Source organism: Hippoglossus hippoglossus, chromosome 22 (genome assembly GCF_009819705.1).
Source record: "Hippoglossus hippoglossus isolate fHipHip1 chromosome 22, fHipHip1.pri, whole genome shotgun sequence".
NCBI lineage: Eukaryota > Metazoa > Chordata > Actinopteri > Pleuronectiformes > Pleuronectidae > Hippoglossus > Hippoglossus hippoglossus.
Genome location: NC_047172.1, coordinates 4,097,678 through 4,114,193, shown reverse-complemented (window position 1 = coordinate 4,114,193; position 16,516 = coordinate 4,097,678). Strand labels below are relative to the sequence as shown.

The 16,516-nt window shown below is 41.1% G+C and overlaps 1 protein-coding gene across 1 annotated transcript; it reads left to right on the top strand.

The window, feature by feature from the left end:
- The first annotated feature begins 7,772 nt into the window (after window positions 1-7,772).
- Window positions 7,773-15,195, top strand: LOC117756500. Its single transcript, XM_034577046.1, has 5 exons — window positions 7,773-7,822; window positions 7,945-8,133; window positions 13,167-13,326; window positions 14,572-14,650; window positions 14,727-15,195. The coding sequence occupies exons 1-5, from the start codon at window positions 7,773-7,775 to the stop codon at window positions 15,047-15,049; spliced, it is 801 nt and encodes a 266-aa protein (XP_034432937.1). The 3' UTR covers window positions 15,050-15,195.
- The last annotated feature ends 1,321 nt before the right edge of the window (window positions 15,196-16,516 follow it).

Below are 16,516 nucleotides of genomic sequence, written 5' to 3'. Positions count from 1 at the left end.
TAAATTTTTTTTCTCAATAAAAGTTTTTGGAATCAATAATGTGCCTTTAGTTCTCTGTAAGAGTTTGTCCTGACATTCATGATCACTCTGACACCTTCGTCTCCATATCAGACACTGCTGATAACATTACATTAAACAAGAATGAGATAAAGTAAACCGTTGAACCACTGTCACACCTCATTCTACAATCAGCACTGGAAATATTATTTCTGGAGATAGCGTGAGGTATTTTTAGCACCTGACAAACCAGCCTGTTTTCTGAGAATAAACTAATTTCCACCTTCACCTCAGCTCAAGAAAAACGTCACAGGCTGGAACATTACAAGTTTTTTCCAATGAGCAAACTGAACAAACTGAGAAGTGACTGAAGTTTCACCAGTTCGTTAAATGATGATCACAATCACATTGATTGATTGTGTTTTGGGTGGGTCATATCTGCTCTAGATACAATCATAAGCAGTGTTGTGTAGTTTTCTTCCTGAATAAACTTAAACTGTGAGAAGAAAAGTAAATGTGAAGAGTGTGAGTCAACCACACAACAACAGGAAGTTATCGCTCTCCTCTGTGCACAAAAGAAGAGCATAGCTTCTGTTGGTGAGAAGACAAACGGGGATGGAAACTGAGGCAGAGGAGTGGAGAGCGACAGCAGAAGAGAGGATGTGGTCACAGAGCAGCCTGCACATCGTTCTCTGTGCTGAGAAATGACGGAGCTGCAGCATCTCACTTCACCACAACCTCCGGCCCCCGAGCGTGCACCTGCATCTCTGCACGAACCCACACCCACACTGCACATCTCTGAGCAGACAGCTGGAAAACCTCCACTTCTGTGTCAACTGAAGCTACACAACCAACCAGCACGTGTTGTATTGCACACAACAGCTGTTCACATTAGAAGGTTTTAAGTTGCTTTGCCTTGAAAAACATGTTTGTGTGCTCAGCCCATAAACAGGAAGAAGTGTGCAAGTCGACAACAGCAACAACATCATCTCACGTTGGGTTTTTGTCTTGGACCGAAAACTCCTTCATGAAAAATCAAACCTGTAGCAACAAAACATCCAAACTGAGAAACTGAAAAGTGTAAAAGCCAAACTGACAAGACATGTTCTCAGCCTCAAACTTCTGACTTTATTTGTATGTCAACATTCAATATTTATTTATACTCCAATAATAAATCAACGATAATTTATTTTTATAGTATTAAATTTATTTTGAATATTCCAGTTTAAGTATTAACAGCAGATATAAAGAACACATTTTCAATGAAGGTGTGGTGTGCAGCTGTGTACATACTATATAAATACTATAACATATAAAAGGTTTAAACGCAGATTTCCCAATGTTTAATTCAATGTAACAGCAGCTGCAGCAACAACTAATTCTTTGGAAAACACTAATTATTGAGAGCTGAACATCAATATTTTATATGTTGAAGTTTTATTTGTTTCTCTATGGATATTCCACTTTGTCCCTGTGTCTACACTGATCAAATGCAATAAGAAACCATTTAATGAGACCAAAAAGAGGTTGGTGGAGACAATAAAGCAACTAAATGCGCAGTAAAGCAGAAACCTCATGATCCCTTTAGCTGTGTGAATTTCACTTTACACATTAAACAACCTCTGGTGCAAACTGAATATCAAGTCGTGTGTAAGATCCACAAACAGTAATTCTAGACAGCACAGCTTCTCGTTGCCCTGAGACAACTTCTGTTAATCCTTTGCTGCTACACAGATAAAACTGACTTGACTTTATGCACGTTACACTCGTGAAAGAACGTGTAATGTTACTTACACACTAGGAGTCAAAACAGTAGTGAGGCTCAAACTCAGGCTGCCACCTGCTGGCATCACTCCAGTCATTCATGAGCTAGAACACAATCTAGCTGATAAGAAACATCCAGGTGTTCCTTGAGCCTAGCTCTGCTGACGGAAACAAAGGGTCACATGACTGGATGGATGATGAGATGCTGCTTTGTCCAACATCTCCCTCTCGTCTCTGGAACAGCTCAAAATGATATCAGCCATCATTACCTTCACCGTTTCTCTGCTCTGTATTGCAGGTATCCGACATCTTTTCTATTGAGTTTATTGGACTGTCTGCCTGTCCTCTTCTGTTGACTAAACCTTTTGGCTTGTGGTCTGGTTCCAGGTTGTAGCAAGTTTACTGGTAGAGAGGGGTCAGTCTGCTCAGATGAACTGCAGTCATGATCTTGATAACCGCTATTTTTATATGTACTGGTATCTACAGTTGCCAGGGCAGAGGAGGATGAGTTTGATTGTCTCCATGGTGCCTTTCAGGAAGCAGCAAGACTTTGAAGATTTAAGCGAAGGAAAATTCTCAGTCGAGAAGAATAAAGTGGATCCTTCACAGTGAGAGATGTTGAACCAGGTGACAGTGGAGTGTACTTCTGTGCTGCAGCGACCACAGTGAGGCAGATACTTGTCAAGTACAGGGGACAAAAATGTAAGAATACAGTATGAATACAACTTAAAAAAAGATTGAAAATGTCAGTTTTTCCAAAAAAATCAAGTTCCAACGACACGACACAAACTTCGTTCGAATATAAATCGAAGTCCCCACGAATGAGGTCAGACGAGGTTGAACACTTAACGTTGCTACGAAGAGGAGATAACATGGATATATGAGAGGGGATGGATTTGAAATGTGTTGGACAAAAATAAAAGGAATATCTGTCAACATAACAGAATTCAGGTTAACAGCACCACCAACTACAAAGTTCTGACTTTTACATCCTCCTCTAGGTGGCACTGGTGCTCAAAAGAAAAACACTCCAGGTTAACACACAGAGCGATAGAATGAGATGTAAATGATGATTTGATTCAGAGGGCTCTGACACACAGAGTCAGTCGGTGCTCATTCAGACAGAGTCAACATGACAACAGTATTCCTGCTTTCTTGGCTCATTGGTAATCACTTTAACCCTTCAGGAATACCACTTCATTTAAAGTGTCAGCACTAATTATTTCTTCTCTCTGCTTCTAGGTGTTTGTCTGGGTCTTGACGTCCGTCAGTCTCCCTCTGACCTCGTCACAAACCCTGGTGACAACGTGCAGATTTCCTGCAGCCATGATAGAACTGACTACAGGGTGATGCTCTGGTACCAGCGCTCACCAGGAGACACAGCAATGAAACTCATTGGATATTTGAATTACCAAGATGTCAGAATAGAAAAGCCATATGAAAAACATTTCAACATCACTGGAGATTTGGGTGGAAAGGGAGCAAAGACCAGCTCTCTGAAAGTCCAAATAACGGGACTTGAGCACAGTGCTATTTATTACTGTGCAGCCAGCTATGCACAGTTGCTCTAATTTTGTTCTGCGTTACACAAAAACTACCAAACCTTATCAGCATGTATGGTTTTACATCCAACCTCTGACTCCTCCCAGCTGCATTTTGTTTGACAGTTTCATCTTCGCCAGCTTATTGTGGTTCGTTCTTCCTTTTCCTCGTGACAGGCGAGCTTAGCTACATGTCCGTCACTCACATTGTGATGTGATGTTACATCTCAGTATTTGGGGAAATTCCTTTATTTTGAGGATCCGCTTTCTTCTCTGTTTGTTTGTTCCTCTTTTTTGTCATGCAGGTGTTTGTCTGGGTCTTGACATCCGTCAGTCTCCCTCTGACCTCGTCACAAACCCTGGTGACAACATGCAGATTTCCTGCAGCCATAATAGAACTGACTACTGGGTGATGCTCTGGTACCAGCGCTCACCAGGAGAAACAGCTATGAAACTCATCGGATATTTGTATCGGATATTTGTATTACCAAGATGCAACAATGGAAGCGCCTTATGATAAGGAGTTTGAAATCACTGGAGATTTGAGAGTGAATACAGCAAAGAATGGCTCTCTCCTAATCAAAGCAGTCAGAAAAGAGCACAGTGCAGTTTACTTCTGTGCAGCAAGAGAAGCACACTGAAAAAAATCCCCTCGCTATTCTTCCCCTCGCTATTATTTCTTCTCTCTGTTTCTAGGTGTTTGTCTGGGTCTTGACGTCCGTCAGTCTCCCTCTGACCTCGTCACAAACCCTGGTGACAACGTGCAGATTTCCTGCAGCCATGATAGAACTGACTACAGGGTGATGCTCTGGTACCAGCGCTCACCAGGAGACACAGCTATGACACTCATCATATTTGTATTACCAAGATGCAACAATGGAAGCACCTTATGATAAGGAGTTTGAAATCACTGGAGATTTGAGAGGGGATACAGCAAAGAATGGCTTTCTCCTAATCAAAGCAGTCAGAAAAGAGCACAGTGCAGTTTACTACTGTGCAGCAAGAGAAGCACACTGAATGAAATCCCTCGCTACTGAACAAAACCCTGCACCTTTTATCATGGATGCTTTTGAATGAGACGCTGAATACACTGCTGCCAGACACCTGCTTTAGTGGTTTGATTTTTGTTTGACACAATTATATATTATCATTAGTTAATGCAACAGTTTATCTATTTCTTTTGTAGTTTTTTGTGTATTATACTCAAACCAGACAAATGCAATTTCTAATGTGATGAAATAAATTAAGAGCAAACACATCTTCAGGGGAATCAGGTGAATGGCAGACTGTATATAAATGAACCACATGGAGCCACTCCTCTTGTCTATGTTACGTTCACTTCCTCTTTAAACCAGACTCACTTCTACCTCCACTTTTCATTCATGACTTTTGAGAAACTCAGATCTCATCATGATGATTAGATTTCTCTTTTGCTCTTTCCTCACAGGTAACAGCTGCTTCACTGTGAAGTGATTTTTTAACTGTATGTACCTTCACCTCTTCAGTCGATCTGTCCCTCTGTGCTTACAGCAGGTATTTCTCTGGGGGTTCAGGTCCACCAGTCTCCCTCCGCTCTCATCAGAAAGGCTGGTGACGCTGTGCAGCTCGTCTGTACCCACGGACAGACCGACTACACAGGGAGGCTGTGGTACCAGCAGTCACCCACAGACCACGCTCTAAAACTCATCGGATATGTGGACTACAGCCAAATATACTACGAAGAATTATACAAAGAGCATTTCAATATCACCGGAGATTTAAGTGGAAACTAAGCAAAGAATGGTTCTCTATTTATAGTGGACCTGATAGAGTCTGAGCACAGTGCCGTGTACTACTGTGCAGCTCGATATGCACACTGAGGTAGATCTGCTTTGAACAACACAAAAACTAAACGCTGTTCTTTATCAACTGTGGTTTGAAAAACACCTTCAGCAGCCACCTGCAGTCAACGTGTCTGTCATGGGAGTTTTACATCATTACCTCATCTCTGCAAATAACAGCATGGAGGAAAACATTCCTACTTGAAAGACACGAGGGAGCAATTAATCCAAAATGTATTCAAACCTACATGTATAATCTCTAACCAACCTAATTTTGCTCATGACAATTAAGCCGCACACACTTGTAGATATCAATCCCCTAATTATGCTTGAATATTTTCATGGGATATCAGTGATAATGTAAAAAAAAAAAAAGGCTCATTTTCCAAAATCCCACTAAAAGCACTTGAACACACAACTTGGCTGCAACCAAACAATAGCCCATCGCCCACAATATTAAAGAAAACGATAAAAAACTTAATTTTGCTGCCAAACCAACCAACCAGCTGACAGAGTGAAAACATAACCTCTTTTGTGGAGGTAACAGTGTTAAGTTGTGCTGTATTTCCTCAATGAAAGAAAGTTACCTCTGTGTCAATCTGATTTCTCCACATCACTTCCTGTCCCTCCCTCTGATCCACAAGCACAGCAGAGACTGGAGCTGGTTCTTCATATTCAACATGACGCCACCTCATCTCATCACATCCATCATCACTGTGTTCTGGATTAAGGGTATCATTCCTTCATTAAGTCACTTTTACAGTTTCCTTTCTAAATGAATCTTCATAGGTCCCAGTAGTGAGGAACTGAGATGTAATATTTATGTTCACTTTCATTGATTGCTTATTTCTTACTGCTGCTTAACCTGGAATTTATTCCAAGTGCACTAAATGTTTTTAACCACTAGTAACAAGAAGTTAGAGCCTGAATTCTCTCTTTACAGGTGTTTACCTCAGTAATGAAAAACCAGTGTTTCAGACTCCAGCCGACCTGTTGATGAAACCAAATGGTGAAGTCAACCTGAGATTAACACATCAAATCCCGAACTATAACATGATTCTCTGGTACCAGCGCTCAGCAGGAGACAGTTCCCTGAAGCTGATCGGCTATGTTTATTTTGAATCACCAAGTATTGAGCCAAATTTTTCGAGCCGCTTCAATGTGAGTGGAAATGGAGAGAAAACAGCTTTTCTTCAAATCAAGAACCTGAAGCACCCTGAGGACAGCGGAGAATATTTTGGAGCAGCAAGAATACACAGTAATAAAGACGGAGAGAGCCGTCGTTCAAAAACCTCCATAAACGATGCAGCAGATAACAGCACGAAAAACCACGACACAGCTTCAAAGCTGAGAGAAACACAGCGGATCAGACTCCAGAAAACACACAAGAAACAATTAAGTTGTTTTGTTAATACATGTTCTTTATATTTGCTTGTATTTGTTTTATAATAAAGTTTATAATTAAACAGTAAAATATAAATGCCCCAAAATATCCCTAAAGTTTTTGCAAAACAATGTCTAATTCAATACTCTTATTCCTCTTTATATTTTGAGTCAAGTGACCTGTTGCAGTGACAGGGGTAGGGGTGGGCGCTGTGACCTAAAGTTAATATTACAGTATTTCTTCCACTCTTTGGACGGTTACAGTTTTATATCATGGGATCACTTCATCACTTTTCTTCACACACAAACTGACAATCACGTTAATTTACTTTCTAATCGATGGAGTCGGATCAGGAATCCGGATGGTTCTGGTCACTGAGACCAAGATCCTGGCTGTACACGTCTGAGTGTGGCAGGTGAATGAGGAAGAGAGTCAACCAACAGATGGAGGCACAGCACATGAATTACAGCTGCTGTCGTGAGGATGTGGTGATGAATTTACCGACACACACACACCCACACACACACACACACACACACACACACACACACACACACACACACACACACACACACACACACCACACACACACACATTCCTCTCAGAGCAGCGCTTTCCTCACATCAGTTCTTCACGATGCCTTCACCTGTGCAAACATTTGTTTTGCTCTTCATCGGTTTTTATTGTAAGATGTAGAGTTTTGTCTTTAATTTCATGAACTCATTTTCTATTTTTCTTTTTCGTCTATGAAACTCTGATATTTGTTTTTTTGCTCAGAATCAATATATTTTATAAATCTGCTTTTTTCCCCACAGGTCAGGTGAGCGCTGTTACTTTTCAACAGTCTCCTCCCCCCAGATAGTGAAGGAGAACACTGTGGTCCAGATCGACTGCAGTCACAATGATAATAACCTTCCATATATGCTCTGGTATCAGCAGAAACAGGACCGTCTGTCTTTGACCCTCATTGGGTCCGGATATGCAAACAGCCCCCAAAGCTATGAGACTCATTTCAAAGAACAATTCAAGCTGAGCAGAGAAAGCACCACAACAGGAGAGCTAGTTATTAACAGGGCAAACCTGTCACACACTGCTGTTTATTTCTGTGCTGCCAGTACACAGTGATGTGGTTCAATTCGACTCCCTTACTAAAAGCCCTGATGGTTTTACTGTGCATGAGATTTGAGCATCTGCATGATAAGCCACTTGTGTCGTTTCACAGACTCTCACTGGAGGAAGCTGTGTTTCTTCTGCAGCAGCAGAAACATGGAGGACGTCTCCAGCTGCGATTGGATTTCTCCTGCTCTTATTTCCATGTGAGTAAAATAGCTTTTTAACTGTGTTGTTAACTTCATACAGCAAATTTAATAATGCTTTTTTATACTGTGACTTTGGTGTCGACTACATTTAAAATTTGAGTGTTTTTTTTCTGCACCAGATCAAACACGAGTGTGAGGTTCGAGCCGTCACTTCCAAGAATAGTCAACAAAGCAGCCAGGGTAGAGATCAAGTGCAGTCACAATGACAACAACCTCTTGGTAATGCTCTGGTACCACCAAAAAGAGACAGGGTTGATGAGCTTGATTGGATACGGCTACTCCGGCAGTGATCCTGTCTATGAGACGCAGTCAGATAAACACTTTGAGATTACAAGGAGAACGTCCTTGCAGGAGCTCTGATCATTCGCAGTGCGGATCCAGCAGATTCAGCTGTGTATTTCTGCGCTGCCATACACACTGATGTGGTTTAATGTCACTCCATCAATAAAAGCCGTGTTCCTGTTGGCAGGGTGCAGATGCTATGAGGTAGGCTGGTGGAATTGTTGGCTCAAAGGAGTTAAACTACTGTTCTGACAACTCATTATCAACTCAGAGTGTCACTTAAACTCATCACAAAAATTTAAAATGATGCGTTGGAGGGGTGATGCATGGACTGTAAATATACCCCAAAACTTTTTTATGCTGCATGACATCATCAGGATCATTTGTATCATACGATGACAGCTGATAGGTCGATCTAATGTGAGCTAAACAAGTCATAACCAAGTACACTTCAGAAACATACAGCACGACAACTTTCACACATGTGAAACACAACATTGACACTAACCCTGTTCTTCTGGTGCAGATTTAATAGCTTGATGTGCTCGGACCTTGTTTTTAAACACACTCGTTCGAGCGAGGACATAAAACACATGTTGGCACAAGCAGAAAATTATTGTCTTGCTAAAATGAAGCTGTAATTCTGTCTGAATGAATCCGGAGCAGCAGCAGAGTCAGACTGAAGAGACCATTAGTGACCATGAACTACAAAAGGTTTGGGGAAGCAGCTTTCTGTTGTTGGGACAATATAAACAACTCGAGATAGATTTCTATGGTTTCTACTTTTAATTAATTTTATCCTTATTTCAAACACCAGTGACTTTTATATCTTTTTCTAGTTTTATGCTTTTATCCTAACTCTTTGTTTTAGTGCCTGTTCTTACTGATCCATCTTATTTTATGTCTTTTATTTTATTGTAAACACTTTGAGTTGCATTTTAAGTATGAAAGGTGCTGTATAAATAAAGTTTATTATTATATATTATTATTATTAATGGTGGACCGTTAGCAGAGAGGCTAATCTTAGCTTACCCACTAAAGTCCAGAGGAGCAGCAGATGGTTCCAGAAACAAAATGTCTGCTTCATGTTTGAAGTTAGCATCACAGGTGATGAGCCACCGCCTCCTCAACCGCTGTCAGCTCGATGAAATCATCGTAATTCCTCCTCACATCCGTCCTGGAGTCTTATAAAAACTTCACCTTTAAACTGTTAAGTTAAGTTTCTGTTATTCTCACTGTTTACAAAATTTTCCAACGACAAGTCACAAAATTCTTCGAATATTATCAAAGTCCCCACAAATGAGGTCAGACGAGGTTGAACACTTATCGTTGCTCCGAAGAGGAGATAACATGGATATATGAGAGGAGATGGATTTGAATGTGGTGGACAAAAATAAAAGGAATATCTGTCAACATAACAGAATTCAGGTTAACAGCACCACCAACTACAAAGTTCTGACTTTTACATCCTCCTCTAGGTGGCACTGGTGCTCAAAAGAAAAACACTTCAGGTTAACACACAGAGCGATACAATGAGATGTAAATGATGATTTGATTCGGAGGACTCTGACACACAGAGTCAGTCGGTGCTCATTCAGACAGAGTCAACATGACAACATTATTCCTGCTTTCTTGGCTCATTGGTAATCACTTTAACCCTTCAGGAATACCACTTCATTTAAAGTGTCAGCACTGATTATTTCTTCTCTCTGTTTCTAGGTGTTTGTCTGGGTCTTGACGTCCGTCAGTCTCCCTCTGACCTCGTCACAAACCCTGGTGACAACGTGCAGATTTCCTGCAGCCATGATAGAACTAACTACAGGGTGATGCTCTGGTACCAGCGCTCACCAGGAGACACAGCTATGAAACTCATTGGATATTTGAATTACCAAGATGCAACAATGGAAGCACCTTATGATAAGGAGTTTGAAATCACTGGAGATTTGAGAGGGGATACAGCAAAGAATGGCTTTCTCCTAATCAAAGCAGTCAGAAAAGAGCACAGTGCAGTTTACTACTGTGCAGCAAGAGAAACACACTGAAAGAAATCTCCTCGCTACTGAACAAAAACCCTGCACCTTTTATCATGGATGCTTTTGAATGAGACGCTGAATACACTGCTGCCAGACACCTGCTTTTGTGGTTTGATTTTTGTTTGACACAATTATATATTATCATTATTTAATGCAACAGTTTATCTATTTTTTTTGTAGTTTTTTGTGTATTATACTCAAACCAGACAAGTGCAATTTCTAATGTGATGAAATAATTAAAAGCAACACATCTTCAGGGAATCAGGTGAATGGCAGACTGTATATAAATGAACCACATGGAGCCACTCCTCTTGTCTATGTTACGTTCACTTCCTCTTTAAACCAGACTCACTTCTACCTCCACTTTTCATTCATGACTTTAGAGAAACTCAGATCTCATCATGATGATTAGATTTCTCTTTTGCTCTTTCCTCACAGGTAACAGCTGCTTCACTGTGAAGTGACTTTTTAACTGTATGTACCTTCACCTCTTCAGTCGATCTGTCCCTCTGTGCTTACAGCAGGTATTTCTCTGGGGGTTCAGGTCCACCAGTCTCCCTCCGCTCTCATCAGAAAGGCTGGTGACGCTGTGCAGCTCGTCTGTACCCACGGACAGACCGACTACACAGGGAGGCTGTGGTACCAGCAGTCACCCACAGACCAGGCTCTAAAACTAATCGGATATGTGGCTTTACTTAATTTTGCTGCCAAACCAACCAACCAGCTGACAGGAGTGAAAACATAACCTCTTTTGTGGAGGTAACAGTGTTAAGTTGTGCTGTATTTCCTCAATGAAAGAAAGTTACCTCTGTGTCAATCTGATTTCTCCACATCACTTCCTGTCCCTCCCTCTGATCCACAAAACACAGCAGAGACTGGAGCTGGTTCTTCATATTCAACATGACGCCACCTCATCTCATCACATCCATCATCACTGTGTTCTGGATTAAGGGTATCATTCCTTCATTAAGCCACTTTTACAGTTTCCTTTCTAAATGAATCTTCATAGGTCCCAGTAGTGAGGAACTGAGATGTAATATTTATGTTCACTTTCATTGATTGCATATTTCTTACTGCTGCTTTCCCTGGAATTTATTCCAAGTGCACTAAATGTTTTTAACCACTAGTAACAAGAAGTTAGAGCCTGAATTCTCTCTTTACAGGTGTTTACCTCAGTAATGAAAAACCAGTGTTTCAGACTCCAGCCGACCTGTTGATGAAACCAAATGGTGAAGTCAACCTGAGATTAACACATCAAATCCCGAGCTATAACACGATTCTCTGGTACCAGCGCTCAGCAGGAGACAGTTCCCTGAAGCTGATCGGCTATGTTTATTTTGAATCACCCAGTATTGAGCCAAATTTTACGAGCCGCTTCAATGTGAGTGGAAATGGAAAGAAAACAGCTTTTCTTCAAATCAAGAACCTGAAGCACCCTGAGGACAGCGGAGAATATTTTGGAGCAGCAACAATACACAGTAATAAAGATGGAGAGAGCCGTCGTTCAAAAACCTCCATAAACGATGCAGCAGATAACAGCACGAAAAACCACGACACAGCTTCAAAGCTGAGAGAAACACAGCGGATCAGACTCCAGAAAACACACAAGAAACAATTAAGTTGTTTTGTTAATACATGTTCTTTATATTTGCTTGTATTTGTTTTCTAATAAAGTTTATAATTATATCATTCGAATATAATCGAAGTCCCCACGAATGAGGTCAGACGAGGTTGAACACTTAACGTTGCTCCGAAGAGGAGATAACATGGATATATGAGAGGAGATGGATTTGAATGTGGTGGACAAAAATAAAAGGAATATCTGTCAACATAACAGAATTCAGGTTAACAGCACCACCAACTACAAAGTTCAGACTTTTACATCCTCCTCTAGGTGGCACTGGTGCTCAAAAGAAAAACACTCTCCAGCTTAACACACAGAGCGATAGAATGAGATGTAAATGATGATTTGATTCAGAGGACTCTGACACATAGTCAGTCGGTGCTCATTCAGACAGAGTCAACATGACAACAGTATTCCTGCTTTCTTGGCTCATTGGTAATCACTTTAACCCTTCAGGAATACCACTTCATTTAAAGTGTCAGCACTGATTATTTCCTCTCTCTGTTTCTAGGTGTTTGTCTGGGTCTTGACGTCCGTCAGTCTCCCTCTGACCTCGTCACAAACCCTGGTGACAACGTGCAGATTTCCTGCAGCCATGATAGAACTAACTACAGGCAGATGCTCTGGTACCAGCGCTCACCAGGAGACACAGCTATGAAACTCATCGGATATTTGAATTACCAAGATGCAACAATGGAAGCACCTTATGATAAGGAGTTTGAAATCACTGGAGATTTGAGAGGCGATACAGCAAAGAATGGCTCTCTCCTAATCAAAGCAGTCAGAAAAGAGCACAGTGCAGTTTACTACTGTGCAGCAAGAGAAGCACACTGAATGAAATCCCCTCGCTACTGAACAAAAACCCTGCACCTTTTATCGTGAATGCTTTTGAATGAGACGCTGAATACACTGCTGCCAGACACCTGCTTTTGTGGTTTGATTTTTGTTTGACACAATTATATATTATCATTAGTTAATGCAGCAGTTTATCTATTTATTTTTTGCATTTTTTTCTGAATTATACTCAAACCAGACAAGTACAATTTCTAATGTGATGAAATAAATTAAAAGCAACACATCTTCAGGAGAATCAGGTGAATGGCAGACTGTATATAAATGAACCACATGGAGCCACTCCTCTTGTCTATGTTACGTTCACTTCCTCTTTAAACCAGACTCACTTCTACCTCCACTTTTCATTCATGACTTTAGAGAAACTCAGATCTCATCATGATGATTAGATTTCTCTTTTGCTCTTTCCTCACAGGTAACAGCTGCTTCACCGTGAAGTGACTTTTTAACTGTATGTACCTTCACCTCTTCAGTCGATCTGTCCCTCTGTGCTTACAGCAGGTATTTCTCTGGGACTTCAGGTCCACCAGTCTCCCTCCGCTCTCATCAGAAAGGCTGGTGACGCTGTGCAGCTCGTCTGTACCCACGGACAGACCGACTACACAGGGAGGCTGTGGTACCAGCAGTCACCCACAGACCAGGCTCTAAAACTAATCGGATATGTGGCTTTACTTAATTTTGCTGCCAAACCAACCAACCAGCTGACAGGAGTGAAAACATAACCTCTTTTGTGGAGGTAACAGTGTTAAGTTGTGCTGTATTTCCTCAATGAAAGAAAGTTACCTCTGTGTCATTCTGATTTCTCCACATCACTTCCTGTCCCTCCCTCTGATCCACAAAACACAGCAGAGACTGGAGCTGGTTCTTCATATTCAACATGACGCCACCTCGTCTCATCACATCCATCATCACTGTGTTCTGGATTAAGGGTATCATTCCTTCATTAAGCCACTTTTACAGTTTCCTTTCTAAATGAATCTTCATAGGTCCCAGTAGTGAGGAACTGAGATGTAATATTTATGTTCACTTTCATTGATTGCATATTTCTTACTGCTGCTTTCCCTGGAATTTATTCCAAGTGCACTAAATGTTTTTAACCACTAGTAACAAGAAGTTAGAGCCTGAATTCTCTCTTTACAGGTGTTTACCTCAGTAATGAAAAACCAGTGTTTCAGACTCCAGCCGACCTGTTGATGAAACCAAATGGGGAAGTCAACCTGAGATTAACACATCAAATCCCGAGCTATGACACGATTCTCTGGTACCAGCGCTCAGCAGGAGACAGTTCCCTGAAGCTGATTGGCTATGTTTATTTTGAATCACCCAGTATTGAGCCAAATTTTACGAGCCGCTTCAATGTGAGTGGAAATGGAAAGAAAACTGCTTTTCTTCAAATCAAGAACCTGAAGCACCCTGAGGACAGTGGGAATATTTTGGAGCAGCAACAATACACAGTAATAAAGATGGAGAGAGCCGTCGTTCAAAAACCTCCATAAATGATGCAGCAGATAACAGCACGAAAAACCACGACACAGCTTCAAAGCTGAGAGAAACACAGCGGATCAGACTCCAGAAAACACACAAGAAACAATTAAGTTGTTTTGTTAATACATGTTCTTTATATTTGCTTGTATTTGTTTTCTAATAAAGTTTATAATTATATCATTCGAATATAATCGAAGTCCCCACGAATGAGGTCAGACGAGGTTGAACACTTAACGTTGCTCCAAGAGGAGATAACATGGATATATGAGAGGAGATGGATTTGAATGTGGTGGACAAAAATAAAAGGAATATCTGTCAACATAACAGAATTCAGGTTAACAGCACCACCAACTACAAAGTTCAGACTTTTACATCCTCCTCTAGGTGGCACTGGTGCTCAAAAGAAAAACACTCTCCAGCTTAACACACAGAGCGATAGAATGAGATGTAAATGATGATTTGATTCGGAGGACTCTGACACACACTCAGTCGGTGCTCATTCAGACAGAGTCAACATGACAACAGTATTCCTGCTTTCTTGGCTCATTGGTAATCACTTTAACCCTTCAGGAATACCACTTCATTTAAAGTGTCAGCACTGATTATTTCTTCTCTCTGTTTCTAGGTGTTTGTCTGGGTCTTGACGTCCGTCAGTCTCCCTCTGACCTCGTCACAAAACCTGGTGACAACGTGCAGATTTCCTGCAGCCATGATAGAACTGACTACAGGCAGATGCTCTGGTACCAGCGCTCACCAGGAGACACAGCTATGAAACTCATCGGATATTTGAATTACCAAGATGCAACAATGGAAGCACCTTATGATAAGGAGTTTGAAATCACTGGAGATTTGAGAGGCGATACAGCAAAGAATGGCTCTCTCCTAATCAAAGCAGTCAGAAAAGAGCACAGTGCAGTTTACTACTGTGCAGCAAGAGAAGCACACTGAATGAAATCCCCTCGCTACTGAACAAAAACCCTGCACCTTTTATCATGGATGCTTTTGAATGAGACGCTGAATACACTGCTGCCAGACACCTGCTTTTGTGGTTTGATTTTTGTTTGACACAATTATATATTATCATTAGTTAATGCAGCAGTTTATCTATTTATTTTTTGCATTTTTTTCTGAATTATACTCAAACCAGACAAGTACAATTTCTAATGTGATGAAATAAATTAAAAGCAACACATCTTCAGGAGAATCAGGTGAATGGCAGACTGTATATAAATGAACCACATGGAGCCACTCCTCTTGTCTATGTTACGTTCACTTCCTCTTTAAACCAGACTCACTTCTACCTCCACTTTTCATTCATGACTTTAGAGAAACTCAGATCTCATCATGATGATTAGATTTCTCTTTTGCTCTTTCCTCACAGGTAACAGCTGCTTCACCGTGAAGTGACTTTTTAACTGTATGTACCTTCACCTCTTCAGTCGATCTGTCCCTCTGTGCTTACAGCAGGTATTTCTCTGGGGGTTCAGGTCCACCAGTCTCCCTCCGCTCTCATCAGAAAGGCTGGTGACGCTGTGCAGCTCGTCTGTACCCACGGACAGACCGACTACACAGGGATGCTGTGGTACCAGCAGTCACCCACAGACCAGGCTCTAAAACTCATCGGATATGTGGCTTTACTTAATTTTGCTGCCAAACCAACCAGCCAGCTGACAGCAGTGAAAACATAACCTCTTTTGTGGAGGTAACAGTGTTAAGTTGTGCTGTATTTCCTCAATGAAAGAAAGTTACCTCTGTGTCATTCTGATTTCTCCACATCACTTCCTGTCCCTCCCTCTGATCCACAAAGCACAGCAGAGACTGGAGCTGGTTCTTCATATTCAACATGACGCCACCTCATCTCATCACATCCATCATCACTGTGTTCTGGATTAAGGGTATCATTCTTTCATTTAGCCACTTTTACAGTTTCCTTTCTAAATGAATCTTCATAGGTCCCAGTAGTGAGGAACTGAGATGTAATATTTATGTTAACTTTCATTGATTGCATATTCTTACTGTTGCTTTCCCTGGAATTTATTCCAAGTGCACTAAATGTTTTTAACCACTAGTAACAAGAAGTTAGAGCCTGAATTCTCTCTTTACAGGTGTTTACCTCAGTAATGAAAAACCAGTGTTTCAGACTCCAGCCGACCTGTTGATGAAACCAAATGGTGAAGTCAACCTGAGATTAACACATCAAATCCCGAACTATAACACGATTCTCTGGTACCAGCGCTCAGCAGGAGACAGTTCCCTGAAGCTGATTGGCTATGTTTCTTATAAAAGACCTACTATTGAGCCAAATTTTCCAAGCCGCTTCAATGTGAGTGGAAATGGAGAGAAAACAGCTTTTCTTCAAATCAAGAACCTGAAGCACCCTGAGGACAGCGGAGAATATTTTGGAGCAGCAACAAT